The 23,677-nt window shown below is 35.7% G+C and overlaps 4 protein-coding genes across 5 annotated transcripts in view; all 4 read left to right on the top strand.

The window, feature by feature from the left end:
* The window catches only part of LOC100186028 (sodium-coupled monocarboxylate transporter 1-like), a 9,946-nt gene extending 6,725 nt beyond the window's left edge, over nt 1–3,221 (top strand). Inside the window, exons 10-13 of the mRNA XM_009862587.3 lie at nt 371–528; nt 907–1,154; nt 1,648–1,751; nt 2,426–3,221. Of these exons, the coding sequence (XP_009860889.2) occupies nt 371–528; nt 907–1,154; nt 1,648–1,751; nt 2,426–2,670 (755 nt within the window). The 3' untranslated portion in view covers nt 2,671–3,221. The remainder of the gene's footprint in view (nt 1–370; nt 529–906; nt 1,155–1,647; nt 1,752–2,425) is intronic.
* Nucleotides 3,222–4,580: 1,359 nt separating this feature from the next.
* Nucleotides 4,581–8,236, top strand: LOC100175844 (sushi, von Willebrand factor type A, EGF and pentraxin domain-containing protein 1-like). The gene is made up of 8 exons (XM_002121114.2): nt 4,581–4,691; nt 4,756–4,929; nt 5,029–5,403; nt 5,663–6,028; nt 6,331–6,510; nt 6,688–6,870; nt 7,479–7,955; nt 8,128–8,236. Exons 1-8 carry the CDS (start codon nt 4,613–4,615, stop codon nt 8,142–8,144), a joined length of 1,851 nt encoding a protein of 616 aa, XP_002121150.1. The 5' UTR covers nt 4,581–4,612; the 3' UTR covers nt 8,145–8,236.
* Nucleotides 8,237–12,582: 4,346 nt separating this feature from the next.
* Nucleotides 12,583–15,879, top strand: LOC100180524. The gene is made up of 3 exons (XM_002126296.4): nt 12,583–12,870; nt 14,488–14,594; nt 15,369–15,879. Exons 1-3 carry the CDS (start codon nt 12,767–12,769, stop codon nt 15,485–15,487), a joined length of 330 nt encoding a protein of 109 aa, XP_002126332.1. The 5' UTR covers nt 12,583–12,766; the 3' UTR covers nt 15,488–15,879.
* Nucleotides 15,880–16,180: 301 nt separating this feature from the next.
* Nucleotides 16,181–23,516, top strand: LOC100182872 (synaptic vesicle glycoprotein 2C-like). Of its 2 annotated transcripts, none has more exons than XM_026837472.1 (12): nt 16,181–16,346; nt 17,243–17,334; nt 17,696–17,822; nt 18,199–18,361; nt 18,785–18,906; nt 19,652–19,884; nt 20,346–20,452; nt 20,859–21,008; nt 21,569–21,786; nt 22,131–22,195; nt 22,782–22,902; nt 23,251–23,516. In XM_026837472.1, exons 1-12 carry the CDS (start codon nt 16,283–16,285, stop codon nt 23,406–23,408), a joined length of 1,620 nt encoding a protein of 539 aa, XP_026693273.1. In that variant the 5' UTR covers nt 16,181–16,282; the 3' UTR covers nt 23,409–23,516. The 2 variants fall into 2 exon arrangements, with proteins under 2 accessions (XP_026693273.1, XP_002120952.3); XM_002120916.5 differs by having other exon boundaries at nt 20,346–20,425; nt 23,251–23,478.
* The last annotated feature ends 161 nt before the right edge of the window (nt 23,517–23,677 follow it).

The raw sequence follows: 23,677 nt of genomic DNA, 5'->3' as shown, positions 1-23,677 counted from the left end.
ACTAATGTTATTTATTGGTATAGCTTATATAGGCAACAACTGATCCCTCTAAAATCAGAGTTATACGTGCTTGGATATAACATTTACAACCTTGCACCATTTTCTCTCTAAAACTTCTTAAAAACTGTATTCGTATAGAGTGGGGTAGGTGGGACACCTTTTTATTTTATTTTTCTCGAGCCATTTAGTAGTAAACAAAGAACATTCAAAGAATTATAAAACGGTATCCAGACAACTTCCATAGACCCTTGTTAGTTGTTCAAAACACGATCAGGATATTTGGATATTACGTGCTAAAGGTGTCTGATTCCCCACCCAACTATATATATATTTTAATGCTATACTGTAACCCGTTTGTTTCAAAATACAGGTTTCGTGGTAGGTGGAATCGTCACCACTTTAGCTTTCCTAACAGAAGCAATCGGGTCAACCATAATACAGCTCGCTGTGACCGCCGGGGGTGCTTTTAGCGGCCCTTTACTTGGGGTTTATACAATGGCCATATTTTTTCCGTGGATTAACGCGCTGGTGAGTTTTTTAGTTAGGGATTTTTAATTCATCACGCGTACTTCATTAGCTTAGGAATGCCCTCGAAAGTGGGCATGTATGAATACATAATGTGAGCGTGTCAGTTCATTATAATACGTGATAGGCCATTATTTATTACGGGATATACTGATGAGTAATGCACAAGGATGACATGAAACATCGTGAAGCGTTTCATATTAAAAAAATATATATTATTGGGTATAATGTACTATACCTATATATTACAAGTCTTATGACATGCTCTTTTCTGGGACTTTCCCATATACAGTATAAACAAACATTTTTTTACTAACAAATGGGACGATTTGAGAACATAGAAATATGGACCATCTTACCCCACTTGTTATATATTTCCAGGGCGCTATATTTGGTATGACAATTGGCTTCGGCTTCTCAATGTGGGTTACTATCGCTGGTACAATGTACCAAGATCCAACAAAAAAGCGAGTGTTGCCACTTAATGCAGATCAGTGTATGGTTGCCACAACTAACGACTGGTTGGGCAACACTACAAATCTGAACTCCAGCTACATACAATATGCCACAATGAGTTATCCATACACAACTATGGATTTCAACGATGAGGTTGCTGCTGATTCATCAAGGTGTTTACGTTTTTATGCTCTAGACATATCATTCATTGTCCAGCGTGGTACAGTGGTTAGCAGGTCTGCATCTGCAGGTTTCGAGGCTATAGGCGCTGCTGCCACTGTGGGCGTATATGTGTCTTTGGGCAAGACTCTTAAACGGCAGTTGCTACAACCCAGCTGTCCTTTATGAGTTGTATAACTTGCCAGCTATGCATTTAAAAAAACATAAAAAGAAATCCGTGTTATAACGTCCTTCGTTGCCCGGCTATACACGAAGATTCTTATGGGTGAGGGAAGATGGGGTGCGTTTAAATTCTACTTTCTCGTGCCATTTGGTAGTAAACAAAGAACATTTAACGAATTATAATACCATATCTTCACAACTCCCATAGACCATTGTCAATTGTTTATAACACGATCAGGATGTTTAAATATTATGCGCTAAAGGTGTTCCGTCTTCCCCGCCCCGTGCATTTTTTCATGAGTATTCAACATTATTTGTTTATAGACCGTACTTGGCTGATTCATTGTACTCCATCTCATATCTATATCTTGGAGCTCTGGGTTTAGTTGCTACTCTTGTAACAGGACTTCTGGTTTCTTGTATAACAGGTTTGTTAAAAATTCACTTTTATAGTAGGCTGGGTCGCTTTGGTAAGATGGTCCAGGTTTTCACTGTCCATTTACCATCCTATTGTGTAGTAAGCTAATAAGGTTATTTGTTAAAAACACGATTCGATAATATGGGATAGATTCTAACGGTATCCAACTTTCTCTACACAATACTATACATTGGCGTGGGGAAGATGGGACACGTTTTCATCCTATTTTCTCCTCCAATTTGGCAGTAAACAAAAAACATTCAAAGAATTATAAAACCGTATCCTCACAACTCCCATAGACCGTTGTTAATTGTTTAAGACACGATCAGAATAATTGGATATTATGCGCTAAAAGTGTTCCATCTTCCCCCAACCTACTATATATTTATGAGTACCTTAGTCCATCATCCCTTTCTGAATCCTTTAGGCGTAAATTTTCAATGTGGTTTTGTGTCCAATACTTATATAGTAGGATAGGACACCTTTAGCACATGATATCCAAATATACTGATAGTGTTTTAAACAATTAACAACGGTCTATATTAGTCCTGAGGATACAGTTTTATAATTTAAATGTTCTTTGTTTGCTACCAAATGGGCCTAAAAAATAATATAAAAAGGTGTCCCATTTTCCCCACCCTACTACATTTTTACAAGTAATAATAATAAAACAATTGTTTTAAGGTTTCAAAAATCCGAAGATGAGTGATCCTCGATATTTTGTTCCATTTATTGAAAGCAAATACCTTCCTGAGAAAGTAAACAAGTTCTTTCGCTTTGGTGTCCCTGAGTTAGATTTTGACAAGAAGCCAGCCATGTTATCTAATGGTGGAACCAACGAAAAACTCATAAATTTCTTGGAAATAGCAAAAATAAACAGAACTTCTGACGCTGAATTGACGGATGGGTTAGACGTAGCAACAGTTTAACTTTTATATTTTTTAAATATCCAAAAAATCTGTAATATAGTACGGTGGGAAAGATGTGACACCTTTTCTTTTTGATTTCTGGTCCCATTTGATAGTAAACAGATAACATTCAAAAAATTACAAAACCTTATTCCCACGACTCTTATACCGTTGTTCATTGCTTAAAACATAATCCTAATATTTAGATATTATGTGCTAGAGGTGTTCCATCTTACCCCACAGTACTAAATAGTAGTTTGGGTAAGTTGGTTCATGTTTTCATCATTTTTCGTCATTTCATTTAGTAGCAGAATCATATATCCGTAATCCTCGTGACCCTGAAAGATTGCTGTTAATTATTAAAAAAGCGATTATAAAATTTGGAGTATTATGTGTTTGGGGTACTCATGTTACCCCGCAGTAATAAATGGTCTGACTAAATTGTATTACATCAATATGTGCAGTTCCGTATGTCAATGATATAATCAGTAGTGGAGTTATATACTTCTAAGATTACGAAAAATTTCACCTTCTGTTTTAACCCGTTTAAATGAAATACATTTTCAGTATTAGGGATACATCGCGCTCTGTGAAATATTTCGTGATTAAGCACATGTTTTTTTCTGGTGCATAGCAAGACTTAGCCTAAAATGGTCTTATAGTTACATGTTATCATTATGCAGGAATCAATATTCTGTAATATAATTTTGTTCTCACAACTATAGTTAGAAACGTTTATTTTGGTTGTTTCCACAAAATAACTTGAACTGTTAAAGCAAGTTAGAAACGCCCAAAATGACGTTTAAAAAACTTAGTAAGGCGTTTTATGGATACAAGAAAGCTGTACATATACTGTCACAAAGTAAAAGCAGTTTACAAGCCAGCGGAAGCGAAACTTTTATATTGTGGAGAAGAATATGTTTTGTTTTGTTTTTGCTATAAAAAATCATTTTTTCTTTTCCCATAAAACTCAGTTGTTTTTTTCTTCTTATAAACTCGGGTATTCTGTTTTTCTCATTTTATCATGCGGTTTGTTTTTCTCTCCTTATAAAACCGTGTGGTAAGATTTCTAAACATAACTTGCTTGCGTTTTAATTACTTTAATCGAATTACTCAGAACTTTTCCAATTATACAAATTATTCCCTCTGACGTTATCAGCGACATAATTTTCTTCTGCGATTTTGCATTTTCTGCACGTTGTGGGAATTAGTAGATGCCGAATACGGCTTTGTCTGCAGCAATTTGTATTTCAAACACGGTAAAAAATGATAAAATTTCTATAATTTCCTGTGCTGTAATTATGATACGTGCTAATTAATATAAACAAGCTTTACTGTATAGCCTACCAACTCCAACAAAATACGCAAAAACAGACTGTTTGCACGTTGGGACTTTTGGTATATTATAAGGTTTTTGATTCGGTTATGTTCCCTTTTTAACACACAAACTTACGTTTGACATAAACTTCTCCGTCTGTTTTCCACGGCTATACATACCACGGTTTAGTTTCATCTGTTTTGTAATATTGCTATAACAAAGCTTTGATTTGCGCTTTATGTTTACCGAAAGATTTTATATGTAAACGTATACTTCTATACTATAGGATACTGCGTGTAAAGACATTGCCTATCTATTGTTGATATGTAAGTTTGCAGACCTAATCGCAATGAGTGCGTCAGATGCCGACTCATTACGTAACTTCGGGCAATTTTCAATGTAGGCTTTATTAAGTTTATATAATTACCCGTAATAAGCCTAACAATCACACAAACGTGTTGTGGAGTTTCTATAATTTGCTTAACACGCCGCCTCGTTTATATTGTAATTTGAAAGTTCATCTAATCATAAGCAAAACACCGCGAATTTTGGAAATGCCGCGTCAGCATACGACCAGCAACGGCCTATATAAGCTGTCTCGTTCGTTAGTCGAATCATCTTCATTGAAGAAGCAACAAGTGAAAGATGAATCTCATTCGTATTTCTCTCCTCGTTCTTGCAGTTGTTGTATTGAATGTAGCAGCAACAGGTTACAGCAGCTACCGTAAGTATGGGAATCACACGCGTATAAAAAACGATATCTTTTGTATTGTAACAACTTTTTACAGGTCGCTACTGCAGCGTCTCTAGCATTCGGTACGGAGCACCTCGAACAGCTTATCGAGTTCGCTCTGGACGATCGTACACATATGCTTGCAGAAGCGGATACCGTCTTGTAGGAACAGCTACCATTCGATGCACAAGTTCTGGCTGGGCCAAACGTGCTCCATCCTGTCGCAGAGGTAAGCACTATAGGCGAAAAATAGACAGCTGTCTCCCTACTGAAATTACAATTATTTGTTGAGCTTGATATTTTGACCGCTATACAATTTTGTGCACAGTTTCAGTTGGAAAATGTAGACACCCAGGGCGCGTAAGTTACGCTTCTGTTCGTCCATCCCGTAGCTGGTACACTGCTGGTACAAGAGTGACGTACAGTTGTCGACGTGGCTACACACTGTCTGGCCAATCTATCCTCACATGTCAATCAAGTGGAAGATGGTCACACACCAGGCCAACCTGTACCCGAATCGTGATTAGGTGCCCAGTCATCTCCGGGCCAGCTAACGGATCAATCAGACCAACCATCTCCAGACCAGTGAGCTCCGGAACACAAGTGTGGTTCAAATGCAGCCGTGGCTACCAAAGAGTTGGAGCAGCTGATGCCGTTTGCCAACGTGATGGGACATGGTCGGAAAGTGTACCAATATGCCAGCGTAAGTTTTTCGTTTCCATACAATAAATGTGACCGAGAAGTTGGACGGGGTACGCTGGGGTAATAATGGGCCAAATCTGTCCTAACTCTTCAGTTCCAGACATGAACCTTACTGAAATTATATAAAATATAGAAACTGTAATGTAAACTCCTATCTAAAAACAAATATCAGTTTAAATACATAACTCACCTTGATAGCGGACTTCTTAGATTTCTATTTCCGCACTAAAAATATAGAATAAAATTACCTCGTCTAACAGGTTACTGCAGACGACCTGACAATGTTCGATTCGCAACCTTCAGTCCTTCCCAGAGAGTCTACACTGCCAGATCAACCGTTACTTACACTTGCTCTCGTGGTTACACTCTTAGCGGTCAAGCCACATTAACCTGCCAACCAACCGGTCGTTGGTCACACGACGAACCAACTTGCACCAGAATCGTCCTCAAATGCCCAGTCATTGCTGGACCAGAAAACGGGTCAATTGAGCCAGTGGTCACTCGCCCAGTGAACCCTGGAACTTCGGTTGATTTCTCTTGCGATGTTGGTTACGAAAGAAACGGTGCATCAGAAAGCGAATGTCAACGAAATGGAGCTTGGTCCAACGACGTGCCCAGCTGCGAACGTAAGTCAATTCAACTTAAATAAATGCTAAGCATACATGGTAGGATTGGGAAAGACGGAACACGTTTAGCACATAATATCCAAATATCCTGATCATGTTTTAAACAAATAACAACGGTTTATAGAAGTCGTAATAGGATACGGTTTTATAATTATTTGTTTTTTGTTTATAACCAAATGATGAGACAGGAAAATAGAATGGAAAGTGTCCTATCTGTCCCCGCCCTATATGATATATCACATTATGCTTGTTAAGATTACTGCATATATTATCCAGCCGTATTAAATATTTTTAATTTACAGCAATCCAATGCCCAACACCTGGCGATATTGACAACGGTTCCTTTGATCCAGCAAGTGGTCCATACGACATCCATCAAACAGTAGAGTACACATGCAGTGGTAACTATATCCTTCAAGGTCAATCTGTCCTTACATGCTTGGTCAGTGGTGAATGGTCTCACGATGAACCAGAGTGTGTTGGTAAGAACTTAAATATAAAAGAGAGAGAGAGAGAGAGAGCTTATTTTCTTGGCATTTCAACGTATACAACACCAATAGTCTGTTGCACTTACTTAATTTTTTTTGCATTTTTGCTACCATTAAATACGTTTACTACAATATTACATCTATATAATAGCAGTGTTAATTCATTTTCAGCTCCAGTAACATGCTCGCCACCAGAAGAGGCACAAAATGGTGCATTCTCACCAGTTCAAGCGGTTTATGCCATCGGAACAGTTGTGTGGTACACATGCAACTCTGGTTATTCTACAACTGATAGAAAAGACATCATATGCAGAGATGATGGTACATGGTCGAGCGACGCGCCTGAATGTGACGGTATAACATCTCTTTTATATATAGTAGGGTGGGAAAACGGGACACTTTCAGCTGATAATATCCAAACAGGCCTATCATGATCGTGTTTTAAACAATTAACAACGGTCTGTAGGAGTCATGCGGATACGGTTTAATAAATATTTGAATGTTTTGTTTACTACCAAATGGGAGGAGAAAATAGATTGAAAAGGGGTCTTAGCTTTACCCACCCTATTGTGATAAGCATAATATAAAATGTATTTTAGTTAACTGTTTAAAATGAAAGAGCAAAGTTAAAAACCAATTGAGGAAGCAGCAAAACAACAGTAGTTAAAATACACCAAAGTCATATTTACTTTTCTAATCAGAGTATTAAGTATTTCTGTGTTTCTTATTTTTGTTTAATTAGCACATAACATTACAAAACCAGTAAACTCACTAAAATGTAACAGAACTGTATAACGCTTCGTTTACCAACAGTTTTGTTTAAACCAAAACAATATGTTGTTTACCAAACAATATATGCTTGGTTATAAAACAATACCTCTTGTTACCGATAAATTAGGCCTTTGTTTGTTAACAATATATCAGCAGTTTTAAAATTTAAACTGTTTTTCCCGCTTTGGCAGCAATTACTTGCGACCGACCCGACGACATCGACTTCGGAAGTTTGACCACACCAGGAAACACCTTCAACATCGGCGCCACAGCAACTTACGTTTGCAACGCTGGATATGAGATCGTTGGTCAGAATGTCCTCACTTGCACAGTGAGTGGGGAATGGTCGGACGACGAACCAACTTGCCAGAGAGTTGTTGTACAATGTGCAGCGCGTGGCGCTCCAGCTTTTGGTTCAGTCTCTCCCATCAAAGCCGCTTATGATGTCAATGATGTAGTCTGGTTCACCTGCAGAAGAGGTCTTACTTTGACTGGAAACGGAGACAGCACCTGTCAAAGCAACGGCCAATGGAGTTCTCCCGTACCAACTTGTGTAAGGCCATCCTGTAGAAACCGATGTGGTGACAACTACAACAGTAGCCTTCCATGTCAATGTAACTACAGCTGCATTTACCACAAAAACTGCTGCTCCGATTACGTTAGCAAGTGTAAGTAGGATCTGATTAACTTTTCCCAGCCCTAATATGCGCTAACTTTATCCATCTGACCCCACAGTACTGTATATTTGCGGCTAAATATAAAATAACTTCTTTATTTAACTATTTAGTTCACGTTTGCATTAGTTTAGATTTCAATGGCTATATATTTATCTTTTTACAGGTCGCAGACGATGGTAAAAGATCCATGAAGCTTCCAACTAACAAAAAGATAACTAACACGTATAACCGAACCTATTAAATCTATATAATAAATATAAATGGTGATATAATATTGTTGTGTTTTATCAGTCTCGTCCGATTTACTATACTCAAGTTATTGTGCTGCGACGGTACAAAACATGTTAGCCTCTCTGCTTTAAAAACTGAAATTAGTTTGTATCGCGTTTTACTGGCACAATATATGTAGTAGAGTGGGGAAAGATAGGACACTTAAGCTCATACTTCCCAATATTTCCAAAAATACATGACAATTTTTGGTGATACCACGAATAAGTACTATCATTCCGAATTAGTACAAATTTTTTGAATTCGAAAATACACAGGGTAATACAGGACAGTTTAAAATCATTTAAAATCATTTGGTCGTGGCGTATACTTCGTGGCGTAAGAAAATGGACCTATCAATTGACATGGCACCATATGTTATTGCTACATGTTGTGCACTACATAATGTTTGTGAAACAAAACATACTGCTTTTTCCCAAAATGTATTAGATTCTTCTTCCATGTATCCTCAGCCATACTCACTTCCACAATTACTTAATGACCCACATTCTACTGGTAGCCGTGTTAGACAAGCCATTGTAGATCATTTGCAAACCACTCAGTCTTTACGACAGTCTATGCGATTTGTAAAATAGTTAACTGTTACCTCATTTCGATTTGAAACCCAAGTGTTCTGTTCATTATTATTTTGTTACTATTACAGCTAACAAACAACAAATGGCATGTTATGCTTTGTAATTGAATTAACAGTATATGAAAGGTAAGGAGTGAATGAAATAAAAACTTGGAGGTACAAGAAGTGAGTGAAATAAAAAATAGAATGGAATGAAATAAAAAATAATGAAAGTTAATGATTTGTAACTGAATGAAGAGTACAAAAGGTAAGAAGTGAATGAAATAAAAAAACAATGAAAGCTATTCAGTATTACTGCTGCCAGCTGTATCTGGAGACATTTGCAAAACAATTGCGGGCTCCTGATTGGAAACCAGTACATTTATGGCTCGACCTAATGCATCGTTCATACTCTGTACCATCAATTCTCTTGATTTCAGATCCTTGGCACATTCTTCTTTGTAAGCATCGATGAATTCACTCCATCCTTTTCCCTCTAAACATAAAAAACTGTTCAATCTGTTTACAAGTAGTATGCAAAGTTACCTTTACGTCGTTTTTCTTTGGTTCTTGGTCGATCTAAAATAATAAAAAATGATATGCAGTTTTATCCTTAACTTGTTGTTCAGTAATCACACTAATAAAAAAAAATAGTTTAAGATGTAATGCTGGTTTCTGCATACCTGCTTTACGTTTTGTACCAGAACTTGTACTGGTGCTGGGATGGTGCTGCCTCTTCTTCTGTTGCTGATATTGTGGTTGATGTTTCAATTACTGCAAGTTTATTGCCAATTACACAACTCGCGTATTGCAAACATATTTTTAAACAAGCTCACCACTTTTACTATCATATTTTCTTGCTCCAAGTCCTTCTCCTTCAGTAAATGAACCTTTAAAAGACATACATTTAATTGTAGCACATATTACATTAACCTACACAAACAAATACCAACGAATACTCACCATGCTGCTGTACCATACATTGTATCGACCATGATGGATTTTTCTTCCACTGCCTATGAATCAATATATATTTTTAATTAACCGCACATCAATGCAATTGCAGTGAAACAAAATAAACATTTCATTCAGTGCAAACAAATGCCTTTATACTTTTGTTCTTGGACGACAGGACAGCAATTCATTTAGTTTTCCAAAAAATGGCCACTCAGCAGCTCCTGCTCCAGATTTTGACATAGTTTTTAATATATTATAATACTGCACTTTAAGATTCTTCCACTTTACCGATATTTGTTTTCTGTATTATATAAATATTACGCATTATTAAGCGTTAATATTTGCTTGAAATGTATGATAGCATACGTATAATCTGAATTTTCACCAACCAATCTTTTTAAAAATGCTTTTGTGGAAATTCTTCAGCAATATTTTTATAGTATTGTTGATTTCGGCCTTGTCTTTCGTCAATTTTTACTAATCAGACAGTTAAGTTCCTGCAGCAATCTAAAAAACTACGTGATAAGGTTTTCTTTCTAATATCAAATCAAACTTATCAAAAACATTTCAAAACAACCCTGCCACAAATTTCATCTCGTCGACTTTCAGTCCATTCAAATACGACGTGTTAGCGGATCGGATTTGAAATGCGTGTGGCGTTACATCGAATCTGATTGAATTCAAATCCAAACCCGATCATGTAAACATGGTAATTGTTAATTCTATTAAAATGTGACATTATTATTAGACATACACGTAAATAACACGAAAAAATACCATACGGTTTAAAAATCTAGTTTAAACATTCGTTTGCTTGCCCCATGCGTTTCAACTGCGTGTACACTGCTCCCGTTTAATATAGTAGGGTGGGGGATATGGGACACCTGTAGCAGATATTATCCGAATATCCTGATCGTGTTTTAAACAATTAACAGCGGTATATGGGAGTCAAAAGCAAATGGTTAAATAATTATTTTACTGTTCTTTGTTTACTACCAAATGGGACGAGAAAGTAGATTGCAAAGGTGTCCCATCTTCCCCCATCCATCAATAAATTGTTCTTATGATTTCATAAGGACGTAACGTTTTAATAGAAGAAAAAATGACAGTTTACTTTAATGCGAATAATTGTATGCAAAATTAGTAACATGACCAAACTAAATGGACGTTTTAGCTTTTATCGTATTTTGCGGTTTGCGGCTTTAACTGTAAACAAACCACAAAGAGTGACAGCTATATGGTCATGCTCGTCTACTTTTACACACGACACATGTAACGTTAGTCAATTGTGGCTAAGATCGATTTTAGCTCCATGGCAGATTTTTTGCGCACCCAAATGAGCAACTATGGAATTCGAACTAATTGTTTATAGCGCATGCTGAATCAATAATGGCTTGTTGGGGTGAAACCGGACACGCTGAAAGCATATTTTGTGTCTTAATTACTACCGCTAGGGTATAATAAACCAAACACGTAATTGGGTTTAAATCAGTCAGTTTGAAATCTATCGCTTGTTCAAATGATATTGCGGCACCAAACACACTGGTTCGAATTATTCATGTATTCGTAGAATTTTATTATCGACCTATACGTGTTACAATCGCAAATTCTTGCCATGCTTTTCTGTTTATTGTAGCAGTTGTTTTGTTTGCGCATATCCACATAAGGTTTTTTTTCCATGTACCACAGGCCGATTTATTTCAAAGGTGCTTATTTGCCCGACCTAACCCGGACATGAAGCATTATGTATTCATAACATATTAAGTCTTCGCCCATGGTTTCCAAACCAAGTTTAAATTGTGAGGTTAGAAAGCTAAGCAGCTCGGTACACAAACACTTAAAATTCCATTGATAAATTAGGCATAAAATGTGCGGTTTCTACAAAAAAAAACAAGTTAAAAGATAGGAAACTTATGAACAGGCACGAGGTTTATGAAACCGAAGTTGCTCCGCAACGCTGGAATACAAAAGTTACTATATCATCCATTCAGGTATTATAAAACTGTCACATATATTATGCAAATCTAAACAGATAAACACTTACGAACTGACTCAATTTTCCACCCGCATATACGTTCAACTTTATTTTGCACTATGTTTTATGCATATTAATCTGTTTTAAGCTGTCGTAGAATATAGCTGTTTGAGGCCCTTTGGATTTAAGTCAAATCGATATTTGTAATGTTGAAAAGTCGCAAAGTAGTTTAAGGTCAATAAGTCCGGGGGAATTATAAATTACGCTTTCAAAGATGTCACCATATTATCTATTATGTATTAGCATTAGAAGAAATTTCATAGTTCAGCAAAGGTTGTGGGTTTAAATTGTTACGTGGCGCATGACCCAATCTAAAGGGTGATGGCTTTAAAACAGCGTAGTTTTTCAATCTGTAAATAGTTGCATGAAAAAACTTTACAAAACGAAAAGTCATATACGAAAATTTAAACTTTAGAATCTTTGATGTCAAACGAATTCTGTAAAATATTACTCCGCGGGATTGCGTTAAAATACGAGTACGTACGTCACTTTGATGACGTCATACGTATATAGTTTAATTACGATGACTGCTGGCATATAGCATGCGCTGTTTTATTTCTTGGCGCACGTCGTCATCGAAAATTGGCTCATTTATCTTGCACAAACATCGACAACCACACATAATTATATCTTCCTTTGCACAATACGGTGGCATCCGCGGAATGACAGCGTGATAAATGAACCATCATCAAGAAAGGCACTTTATTTGATTTAATATTTACCCTTATCCCGAACCCACGCACTCACATTAGCAATTAAGGAATAGACTCGGCTTTTTAAGATTCAATGGTCAACCTTTAACACAGAGACAAACTGTTCAATTTGAACTATATAATTCCATTCGCCAGCGCGTTTCTTATAGTACGAGACAGAAAAAAAAGTGTCAAGTGAGAGTTTATAAGCCAGGGACAGCAGTGTATTGGTCCAGCACTTCGTTCAACCCTTTTAACAAGAAAGACGAAATTTAAAATGGACAAAGATTTTTCAACAAGAGTTGCATTTATGCTTGTTATATTATGCTGTGGGAATATACTAGAGGTGGAAACTAAAGTAGTCAGCTTCAGAAGTTTATGGTAAGATTTTTTAATTTATTAGGCATGACCCTATCGATATAACATAAAAAGTCAAATAAGAGAACTGTAATATAGTGGTGTGGGGGGAGATGGGACACCTTTAGCACCTAATATCCAAATGTCCTGACCATGTTTTAAACAATTAACAACGGTCTATGAGAGTCGTGAGAATATGGTTTTATATTTCATTGAATGTTTTTTGTTTACTACTATGCGGGACCAGAAAATGGTATGAAAAGGTGTCCCATCTTCTCCCATCCTACTATATATACAAATATTGTAATTAATAAAAATCGTATACGAGTTATATATGACATTTTACAACGTTCTTTTGGTGTTCGAAATCGGTAACGCTTATAGCTATATTGTAGATGCAGACATTTTAATGCGTTTGACAAAGTATTAAACAATTTGTTTTTAATTCTGGACACGTAATTTTAAAATATTTTAAATTGTTTTTTATTAATCGGAACGACTCGGTCTATAATTATATCATTTTATCCTACTGGTATTTCTATCTGGTGACTCATATGCAATTTGACATTATGTGGTCGATATGCAACCCCCATCCTTTATGCTATGTCGATAGACATTTCCCCTTTGTCTCTTCAAGGCCTCCGGCTTATTTGATGTAGAGCCATAGAAATACCGAGTAGTCCAACCCATTGTTACGTAAAAGACAATTTGAACGGCAATTTGGTTCCAAAATAACACAGTAGGTATAGGGAAAATACATGTTTTTCGGTAAATTAGAGAAAAACTTAAGTCTAAAAACAAATTTAAAGGTTGAAAAGTGTAAAAAAACAAGTGTTATTTGTTTTCTGTATCAAAAAAAGTCAAAAAAAATTTGCTCTATTTTGAACACACAAAGACGGCAGTTGGACTACTCGGTGTTTTTACGACTCTGATTTGTTGCAAGCTATATTGTAACTGTGCTTTTCTCGCTTTTACTCTTGTAGGAAGTGGAATCCTATTTTTTCTTTAGAATTAAACTGATCGTATTAACCAAATTGGAAATGATGTTAGCCCCGCTTTTGAGTTGCAGTTCTAAAATTATTAGCTTAAGTATAGTACTGTGGGGTAAGATGGAACAACTTTAGCATATAAAATTTAAATTTTCCGACCACGTTTTAAGCAATTAGCAACGGTTTATGGATTCGGAAACAGTTTTATAAATCCTTTATCGTTCTTTGTGGAAATGGTTTTATATTTTTTAAGTACCAAAAGGCGAACAAATAGTTTGAAAAAGGTGTTCCGTCCCCCACCCTATACCATAAGCTGGTCTTTATAAATATTAATACAAATAATCTAATATAAGGTTTGTTAAAAGTTGGTATAGTCACGGTCAGGTTTACCTTGCAAAAATACAGTTATGTTCAATTTCGTGCAAAATTATACCTTTTTTCGTGCGAATTATATATCAATTTTCTTGCGAAATGATATATCCTTCCGCCCGTTTAATACGCACAACGAAGGGGTAAGATTTAATTATCTTTAAGTACACGGAAGAGGTTCATGTTTGCAATATTTTATTCGATTATAGCAGGCTCAAAATAAATTTGCTAATAGTATAATCTGCAAACTTGATTCAAAGTTATTGTTTTTGATCCTACACAGGACGCAGTTAGTGAAATGCGAGGGTGTGATCAACTTAAGATGTCGTTATTTATCACATTATTGCAACGTTGAGGTTCTGAAGCGAGGAGAAACGAACTTCAACAGCGGTAAGTCTCTATATAGTGGGGTTGGAGAAGACGGAACACTTAAGCACATATTGCCCAATATGTTATAACAGCTTACAAAACCACACTGGCTAATGTAAACTTATTTTGGATTCCTGGCTCTGCCACGTCCTTATTATTTTCAACCCCCTTTGACTTTAAATAGTCTGCATATTTTAAAGCTGGGAAACTATCTTATGGCAAATGTCAGACGGCATGAATCTGTAAACACATTATGTGCATTTTTTATTTCACAGACACTTAATGTTTTATTACGATAGCGACAATTGGTATTATGGCGACGCTCAAACTGTATAAAACAGGAAAGAGCGAGAAGCTAGGAAATTAGCAAAAATACTTCAGTCGTTAAAACACACTACGGGTAAAAAATACCGTGTGTAAAAGTGTCATATAACAAGCTTACCTGCCAAACCTAACCAGAAACGTTCCCGCATTGCCTCGGAGCTATTGGTCATTTAATTAAAACGCCTAACGGCGCGGTGTTCATTTGTGCTAAATATGTATAGTATACAATGAGGGAAGATGGGACACATTTTCATTATATTTTCTCGTTTTATTTGATAGTAAACCAATAACATTTAAAGAAATATAAAACCGTGTCCTCACGATTCCCATATAACGGTGTTAATTGTTTAAAACACTTTCAGGATAATTGGACATTATGTGCTAAAGGTTTCCTATCTCCCCCCACTGTATGATATGTATAGTGTGTAGGCTATGTGTTTGTATAGATGTTAACGTCTAGCAAACCTACAGATAAAGGATCTTCAGATTACGACGAGCAAGATTTTAACGAGCTCGGTTTGGTAAAGAAAGCAAAAGAAGTTCGAATGATATCAATGAATTGTGCATCTTGCAACAAATATTGCTGGTAGTTCTTCGAATGTTTGGACAGGAGAGCCAATTTAGATTGAAACGACGCAGTTACATTTGTATTAATCTGTTTTATTGTTAGGTTAAATATATAGTAGGGTGGGGGAAGATAGGTCACCTTTTTATTCTATTTTTTCGTCACATTTAGTAGTAAACAAAAAAACTTTTAATGAATTATAAAACCGTTTCCTCACGACTCCCATAGACCTTTTTACTTGTTTAAAACACGATCAGGATATTTGGATATTACGTGCTAAAGGTGTCTCATCTTACCCCACCCTACTATGATACATCGACTGTTTTAAACTTAACCTACTATTTAGTTGTGTAAAAATCGTCGTATGCTGCCGTGTAACGAGGAGCTGTGTTTACGCAAATAAAATTCAAGATTGCATTTCTCTTCATGTATAATTAATGTAGTTTAGATGATCACGGTTAAGTTCTTGGAAACAGACGTTTAACAAGGGTTTGTGGTAAGAATGAGGTTTTTGTTTCGCCGCTGTTTTAAATTTAAACACTTCTGTTTGTCAGGAAAGCTTGAAGAAACATAATTTAGTATGAACGCAAACATGTTTATCTTTTGCCTTAGCACATAAGCTGTAAAACCACGCGCAATAGCTCCCCAATCATATTAATAAAACACCATTCTGCTTAATCACGTGATAAACAAATCATCATGCGTGACGATTTTGTAAACAAAAATGTTACGTGGAATTTTTTTGTTAGAATGTGTAGCATTTGAAGTACATCAGTGGAGTTACAACTACATGTAAGACGCTGGGTTTGTAAAAGTTTAAATGGAATACTTAGTTCCCGTAGATGCCAATAATGATACTCCGTTGAGCGATGTAGACGAAAATGGTAAGTTTATTTTACTATTTACTTTATTGAATGGTTGAATGAATCACATACGACTTATTATCCGAATGTCACTCTCCACTTTTCACAAGTGGGCGCTCTTATTAAGTTTAAAATTTTGAAAAAATACACAAAGAAACACTTTAAATTGGTAATAAATGTAAAACAAATTACTTAAATACTGAAAATACCTTTATAAATATATAAAACACTAGTAAAAACATCTTTCCCAAATTAGGTAGGTTATACACGCTCTTTCGTTCTGTTAACTATCGTCGGCTATGTGGTGTAACGGTTGGCGTCCCGACGAATAATCTCTTTGTTTCGTTCTTACCGGGTTCGAGTCCCGCACAGTGCAATACGTTTTATTTTTTAAAAGTTTTTTTGTGTGAATGGCACGAGTTAGGGGTTGGGGGTTAGGGGTTAGAAGTTAGGGGCTAGAGGCTAGGGGCTAGGGGTTCGGATAATAAGTCGCATGTGAATGAATCATGAATGTGGGCTAGTGGGCATATGTGTCCTTGGGCAAGACACTTAACGGCAATTGCTCCAACCCAGTGGTTAGGTCACCAATAAGGCAATGTGTTGTTCAAATTGTCAGCCATACATAAAATAATAAAAAAAAAGTCAAAAAAATAATCACCTACAGAGTAACATACGTGGTAACTCGTAAGCTGGAACAAGGTGTACACCCGTGGTATAACGACTGTCGTTTTCTGGCCACGCGAGAATAAAGTAATTTATGTTCCTTCATTCATTCTTAACACAATAATACATTGGGTAGGCCAATTGAATTTGAATATATACTAGTTAAGATATAGATTAGATTAGTAAGAGCTTGGGATTGTTAAGTTTTTATAAGGCAGTAGCTTTTGTACTTATGGATTGTGTTTATGTTTTAGATAGATTAGTAGGAAACAATCGGAAAGCAACTTACAAAGTAGCTTCTGCACAAGCTGGGTTTGGAAGGTGGCATTACCTTCTTTTATTACAAGTAAGTTTTATTTAATATTTAGTCATATATATACCGATGATTTCTTACCAAATGGCTGACAAACGTTGGTATTTATTATAGTAGGGCGTGGGAATATAGGACACCTTTAGCACATATTATCCAAATATCCTGATCAGGTTTAAACAATTAACAACGCTTATGGGAGTCGTGAGGATACGGTTTTATAATTCTTTGAATGTTCTTTGTTTACCACTAAATGGAAAAGAAAATATATGAATAGGTGTCCCATCTTTCCCCACCCTACTATATCATATTTTTTACAAAAATAGCTGTTTACTTATACATAGTATATTACCAATACACCATTACATTACATGGCTAAAAGATTTTAAATTTTTAGTGTGGATGGGCGAATGCAAGTGATGCAATTGAAATCATGTGCATTTCATTCACTATCTCATCAGTGCATGCTTCACTTAAACTTTCAAACTCAAGTTTAACTTGGTTGACTATAGTACTGTTCCTAGGTGGGTATACTAAAACTTAAGCATTTTATTTTCTTGTAAAATTATTTCATGTAGAGAATTATAATGTGAATATTTAATTCTGTTAATTTAAATGTGAAACTTAGTATATCACAAGTGTTTTCTAATTATGGATGATAAAAAGCACACCATAGGAATGGAACCCATAAGCTGTTTTTAGTATTGTGAGGCAGTTGCTAATTGCAATAACATATGTTGCCAAACCTGGCATCCCGTGTGAGATGTGAGACAAACCTTGGAAGTTTCTATACTACACTTCAAATAACCAATTCGTGTAACAGATTTTTGTGTTTAGCTTTTTCTGCTTTCCAATTTGTATAAACTTGGCACATATGCTTCATATAGTATGTACATACAGGCATGATGATTGGAGGATATCTGTGGGGAACATTAGCAGATTATTGGGGTAGGAGAAGGGTTGTGATATTCTCATTAGCTCTAAATGGAATATTTGGTACGTTCTCAGCTATTGCACCAAACTATGGAGTATTGCTTACACTGAGATTTATAAGCGGCATTGGGTAAGTTGTGGTAACGACTAAGGACTAACAATATACTTTATATATGAATGATAAATGATCATTACCTCAATTCTCAAACTACTTAAAGTACAAATAAAGTAACTTATTCATCCTATGTGACAGGGCAGTGCCTGCTTACAAGTTACCATGTGTGTGTAGCCTTGTAGGTAGTTTTTTGTGTATTATATGTCTATACGATAAATATTATATTACAACCCGTTCAATTAGTGACCACTGCTATGTAGGAAAAATATTAAGTGTCTTGCCCATGCAAAACTTAAGCTATATATGGGACAATGGGACATCACCAGGTTTTATATTTGTAAAATTAACCATATGCCATATTTCTCTTTCTAAACCTGCTGTGTAAAATTGCAATAAGAAACTACATTTATATTATATAGCATTAATCTATTGTTCCAGTGCTGGTGGTTCGCTCCCCGTTTGTTTCTCATACTTTAGTGAGTTTCAACCAAGAGATAAACGTGGCATGATGATCAGTGCTCTTGCTACTTCATGGATGGTTGGAAATGTCATTGCTGCAGGTAAATCAACATACTTGTACTTTAGGCATGACTTGTGTTGTGCCATAGCGCACAAGCACATAGGCATTGCACAACAGCATAAGTTTGATTGATCACTTCAGTCCCTTTCCTATATCTGCTGCATTAAATGTATTGCATTAAAATTAACAATAGGTTTATTCCATAAACATTTATTGTACAATATTATTGTCATGTGATTGTATTTTTGGTGTTTAATCTCTGCCATCAATTGCTCTAGAGAACTGTCTGTATTTAGTTTAAATACTATCAGAAAATTATTATTATGTGAGCGTTACTTAGGGTATGTATTGTTCATTACCCTGTGTTGTATTCAATATAGTCAGAGGAGGTAGGATTTAGACGGTTAGACCATGATGTTTGTCTGTAAAGTGTCTTGCTCAAGGACACATACACAAATCAGTATTAGAACACCTACCTCCAACCCAGAGATAATGGATTCAAGGCTCGCCACTGCTACCAGTGTGGCCGTATCGGTCTTTGGGCAATACATTAAACAGCAATTGCTCCAACTCAGTGGTCATTAATGGGTTGTCCAAAAACAAATTAACAGCCATACGTAATAATAATGAAAAAATCCATCAAAAATAATCACCCACAAAGTAACAAGTTGTATGAAACAGAACACTTGTGTTATAATAACTGTTGTTTTCCGTTAACACGAGGATAAAGTAAGTTACATTTATTCAGTTTGTCACACCACCTAACTACCCAGTATTAATCCCAGGTCTTGCATGGGGATTGCTTCCGTATTCAGCTTCAATATCAGCATACTCTCCTAATGGTGATCAGTGGAGGTTGTTTATAATAATTTGTGCAATACCCAGCCTTACATCATCTGTGTTCTTCTTCTTCATGCCAGAGAGCCCACTCTACCTTTATAGAAGAGGAGATTTTCAAAAATCTTTAGCGGTTTTAAAAATTGTGAACAAATTTAATCACCCAGGAACCCCACTACAGGTATAAACCTAGTATTGAGTGTTAGTTTTACTACAATTGAACAACATTTGAACATTTATGCCCTAGTAACAACAATAGCAAATAAAATTTTAGCTTTACTATAATTTAATAGGAAATGAATGATTCTAATTCTCAACTTAGATGCCATAGTACAGTCCGTTAGTGTGTCTGCCCTCAATCCATAGGTATTGGGTTCAAGGCTCTTTGCCTTTACCATTGTGGATGTTTGTGTTCTTGGGCAGGACACTTGCTCCAACCCAGTGGTCACTAATGGGTTATCCAAATTAACAGCCATACATAATAAAAATGAAAAAAATCCTCCAAAAAAACAATCACCCACAAAGTAACATACTTAGTAACTCATAAGCTGGCACGAGTTGTATGAAACAAAACATCCGTGTTATAACGACTGTCCTTTAAGGCTACGTGAAAATAAAGTAAGTTACATTCAACTTTTCTAGTTTGACACCATAGTTCCCGATGACGATTGCCCAACCACATCAAGAATCAAGGGTTCACGTTCCGGTTCAACTTCTTTTTGGTTTGTAACGCATACAAAGTTTTACAGGTTCCACAAGCTCCACTTTCCACTTGCATACAAACATTTTATGCTTACACCTCATATATAGGACAGGATTTTCTTTATTTCAAATGTTATGGTTTAAAAGTTAAAACCAACTATAGTGATGTCAGAAGATTTGTTACGCGTGTCCAAATTTAAAGAGATAATATTTACTTGCATAGACGCCAATCTTTAGATAAAAACAGGGTGTTAATATGTGTACACAGATTATTCACATGGGGTATTATAAAAGATTCCAGAGCTTCACTTGCATGTATATCCATGTTAGGTACCTGATCTTATGCCATGTATGTTTTCTTGTATATGCCAAAAGTGGAAACAGACTAGGTTTTTACCTGCAAACAAGGATATTTAGTGTAAAACTATTTTAATGTGTTTTTATTCAACCTAGGTTGAGTAGTTGTCCAAGAAGATGTTTATATTGGCTTGTGTCTGGTTTGTATGCCATGAAGGTACAGTTGGCAATCTTCTTTGGCTCAGACAGAAACACTCGTAAAAAGTCAGTTCTTATGATGAGTATCTACTTTGCTACTGCTTTTAGGTGAGGTCTATGTTTATTGTTTAATTGTTACTTTGTATGGATATTTTAAGTACTTAATAAGATTATTTTCATAGGCCAATATGTTATATAGTTCAAACTTATGTTTTACCTGATATGCATTTTATATTTCCTGCTTAAAGCATTGTGTAACTGTTGGGGTAGTAGGCCGAATTGTCCCGCGCCGTGCCAAAGTAGTTAGCGTGCCTGCCGCTAACCCAAAGGTAATTGGTTCAAGCCTTGTCGCTGCTAACATTGTAGGCCAATGTGTTCTCATATAGTGGTCACCAATGGGTTGTTCAAATTATCAGCCATACTTAAAAAAATCAATAAAAAAATCACCACTGAATCAACATACATGGTAACTCATAAGCTGGCGAGAGGTGTATGAAACAGAACACTTGTGTTATAACGACTGACGACTTTCGTTTTCCGGCCAGGCGAGGATGAAGCAAGATATATTCATTCCTTTAAATCTGGCCTAATTCCTAGGTTTGAGGAGCCCATATATAATAAACACACTACATGATCATCATATTCATATCACAACTACATTCTTACAGTGGATATGGAATTACGATGTGGTTGCCAACTTTGATGGCACGAACAGAGCAGAATGCAGGTTCCCCATGTAGTGGCCATATTGTGTTAAACAAATCATCTACAAGTGTTAATGATTCTGAGATGTACATTGATGTATTTATCGGTGCCACTGCACAACTACCAGCCAATATTGCAAGTATATTGGTTATGGATAGAGTTGGAGGAAAAGTGATTTTAGGCAAGTTAGTTTATACTGTATCGTGGGTTTAGCAGCCACACTTTTATTTTACACATGTATTGACGAAGTTTTTACAACTGATTTTCTGCTCCTTTTCTTTCTCTCTTTTTTAGTTTTAAATAATCTAATATTTGTTACTGTATGTAAAGAGATAAATAAATTATAGTATGTTTTAGAATAAAAAATACTTTTATTATATTAACTAAACCAATATCGTTTTTCCTGTGAGCTGATTTTAGTGTTTATAAATCACCGCAGTAGTAGGTTATATGACAGTTTAAATGGCATTTATATATGGCAGTTGCAATTGGTTATGGGGTTAATTAAAACTTTATTATTTTCAGTGTTTTCAATGTTCATGAGTGGTGTAAGTGTCCTATTATTCTGGCTTGTCCACAATAAATTGCAGGTAAGAGAATAAAGATTGGTCGGCGCCGTGGCATAGTGGTTAGTGCGCCTGCCTGTAACCCAGAGGTAATGGGTTCAAGGCTCGACGTTGCTACCATTGTGGGCGTTTGTGTCCTTGGGCAAGACACTTAACGACAATTGCTCCAACCCAGTGGTCACTTGTCCAAATTTATCAGCCATACATAAAAAAATGAAAAAATCGAAAAAAGGATATTACCCACAAAGTAACATACATGGTAACTCGTAAGCTGGCCAAGGTGTTAAACCTGTGTGATAACGACTGTCGTTTTCCGGCCACGCGAGGATAAAGTAAGTTACATTCATTCATTTTCATTCATAAACACACATATATACTGTTGCTAAAAAGGATATTATATGTGTGTGCTTTAGTGTCAATTATCTTAATGTAAACAAATACCAGGACAGCTATATTACTGCACTACAGTTATCATAACCAATGAGCTTCCCTATGTTTATAGAATTTCCTATTTTAAAATGTCACCTGCGATTATAGTGAAAAAGTAACTTAAATGTAAAATTACATATTGAAAAGAAGGAATGAGATACCTAAACTGTCTGGTGTTCAGGTTATAATCATGTCAGCTATATTTAATGGAGTTTCAACTCTTGCATGGAATGCACTGGATGTTTTAACACCTGAAATGTACGAGACCGCAGTTCGGGCTTCTTCTACAGGAATATTAACAGGTTAATCATTTTATATGGATAATTGTTTAGCAGTTCATCTAGTACAAACAATGAGTGTATTTTTGACGCTTCTTCCACCAATGGTAATACATCGGAAATAGACTTCATTTTTATACCTGAACTGCTAGTCTAATTTTTATATTTAACCTGGTAGCAGTAGAAAAAGAACATTTTATATAGTTTTAAATAAAATAAAAGCGGTAAGCCTATAGTTTTATCGGATAAACGTGGTGTTTTCTTTTCTACCTAAACAACAGATTTTTCTAATGTGTGTTAATGTTATTATTTGTAAGTTTTTGCTATACTTCCTCATTGAAGAAACTTTTCATTTATTTATTGTAATTCCAGCTTTATCAAGAATAGCATCAATTCTTGGAAACTTAACATTTGGTCTCTTCATGGACTACAATTGCAGTATACCTATTTTAATCTGTGCAGCTGTGTTTTTATTAGGCGGTGTTTTGTCTATATTTTTGCCGCAAACCAGAAACATAGAACTAGATTAGTAGTCTAGTGGATGGCTAGATGCTATTGGTAAAGATTTGAAACTTATATTTTAAGGTTTACATTTTATTCAAAGATTCATTCATATAAACACTTACACATACATTCCAGAAAATGTTAAACATTATTTACAGTTTTTGACATTGGGTTGCATGTTTACAAACAGAGGCACTTAAGCAAGGCATGCTGTTAGCTCTATCATACTTCAATATTTTACAACGTATATTTGCTATTTTTAATGCACTTTTAAATACTTTTATCTTAATTTGTC

The sequence above is a fragment of the Ciona intestinalis genome, chromosome 14 (assembly GCF_000224145.3).
Source record: "Ciona intestinalis chromosome 14, KH, whole genome shotgun sequence".
Taxonomy (NCBI): domain Eukaryota; kingdom Metazoa; phylum Chordata; class Ascidiacea; order Phlebobranchia; family Cionidae; genus Ciona; species Ciona intestinalis.
Note: the sequence above shows the minus strand (reverse complement) of the source record. Positions and strands in the feature narration are given on the sequence as shown.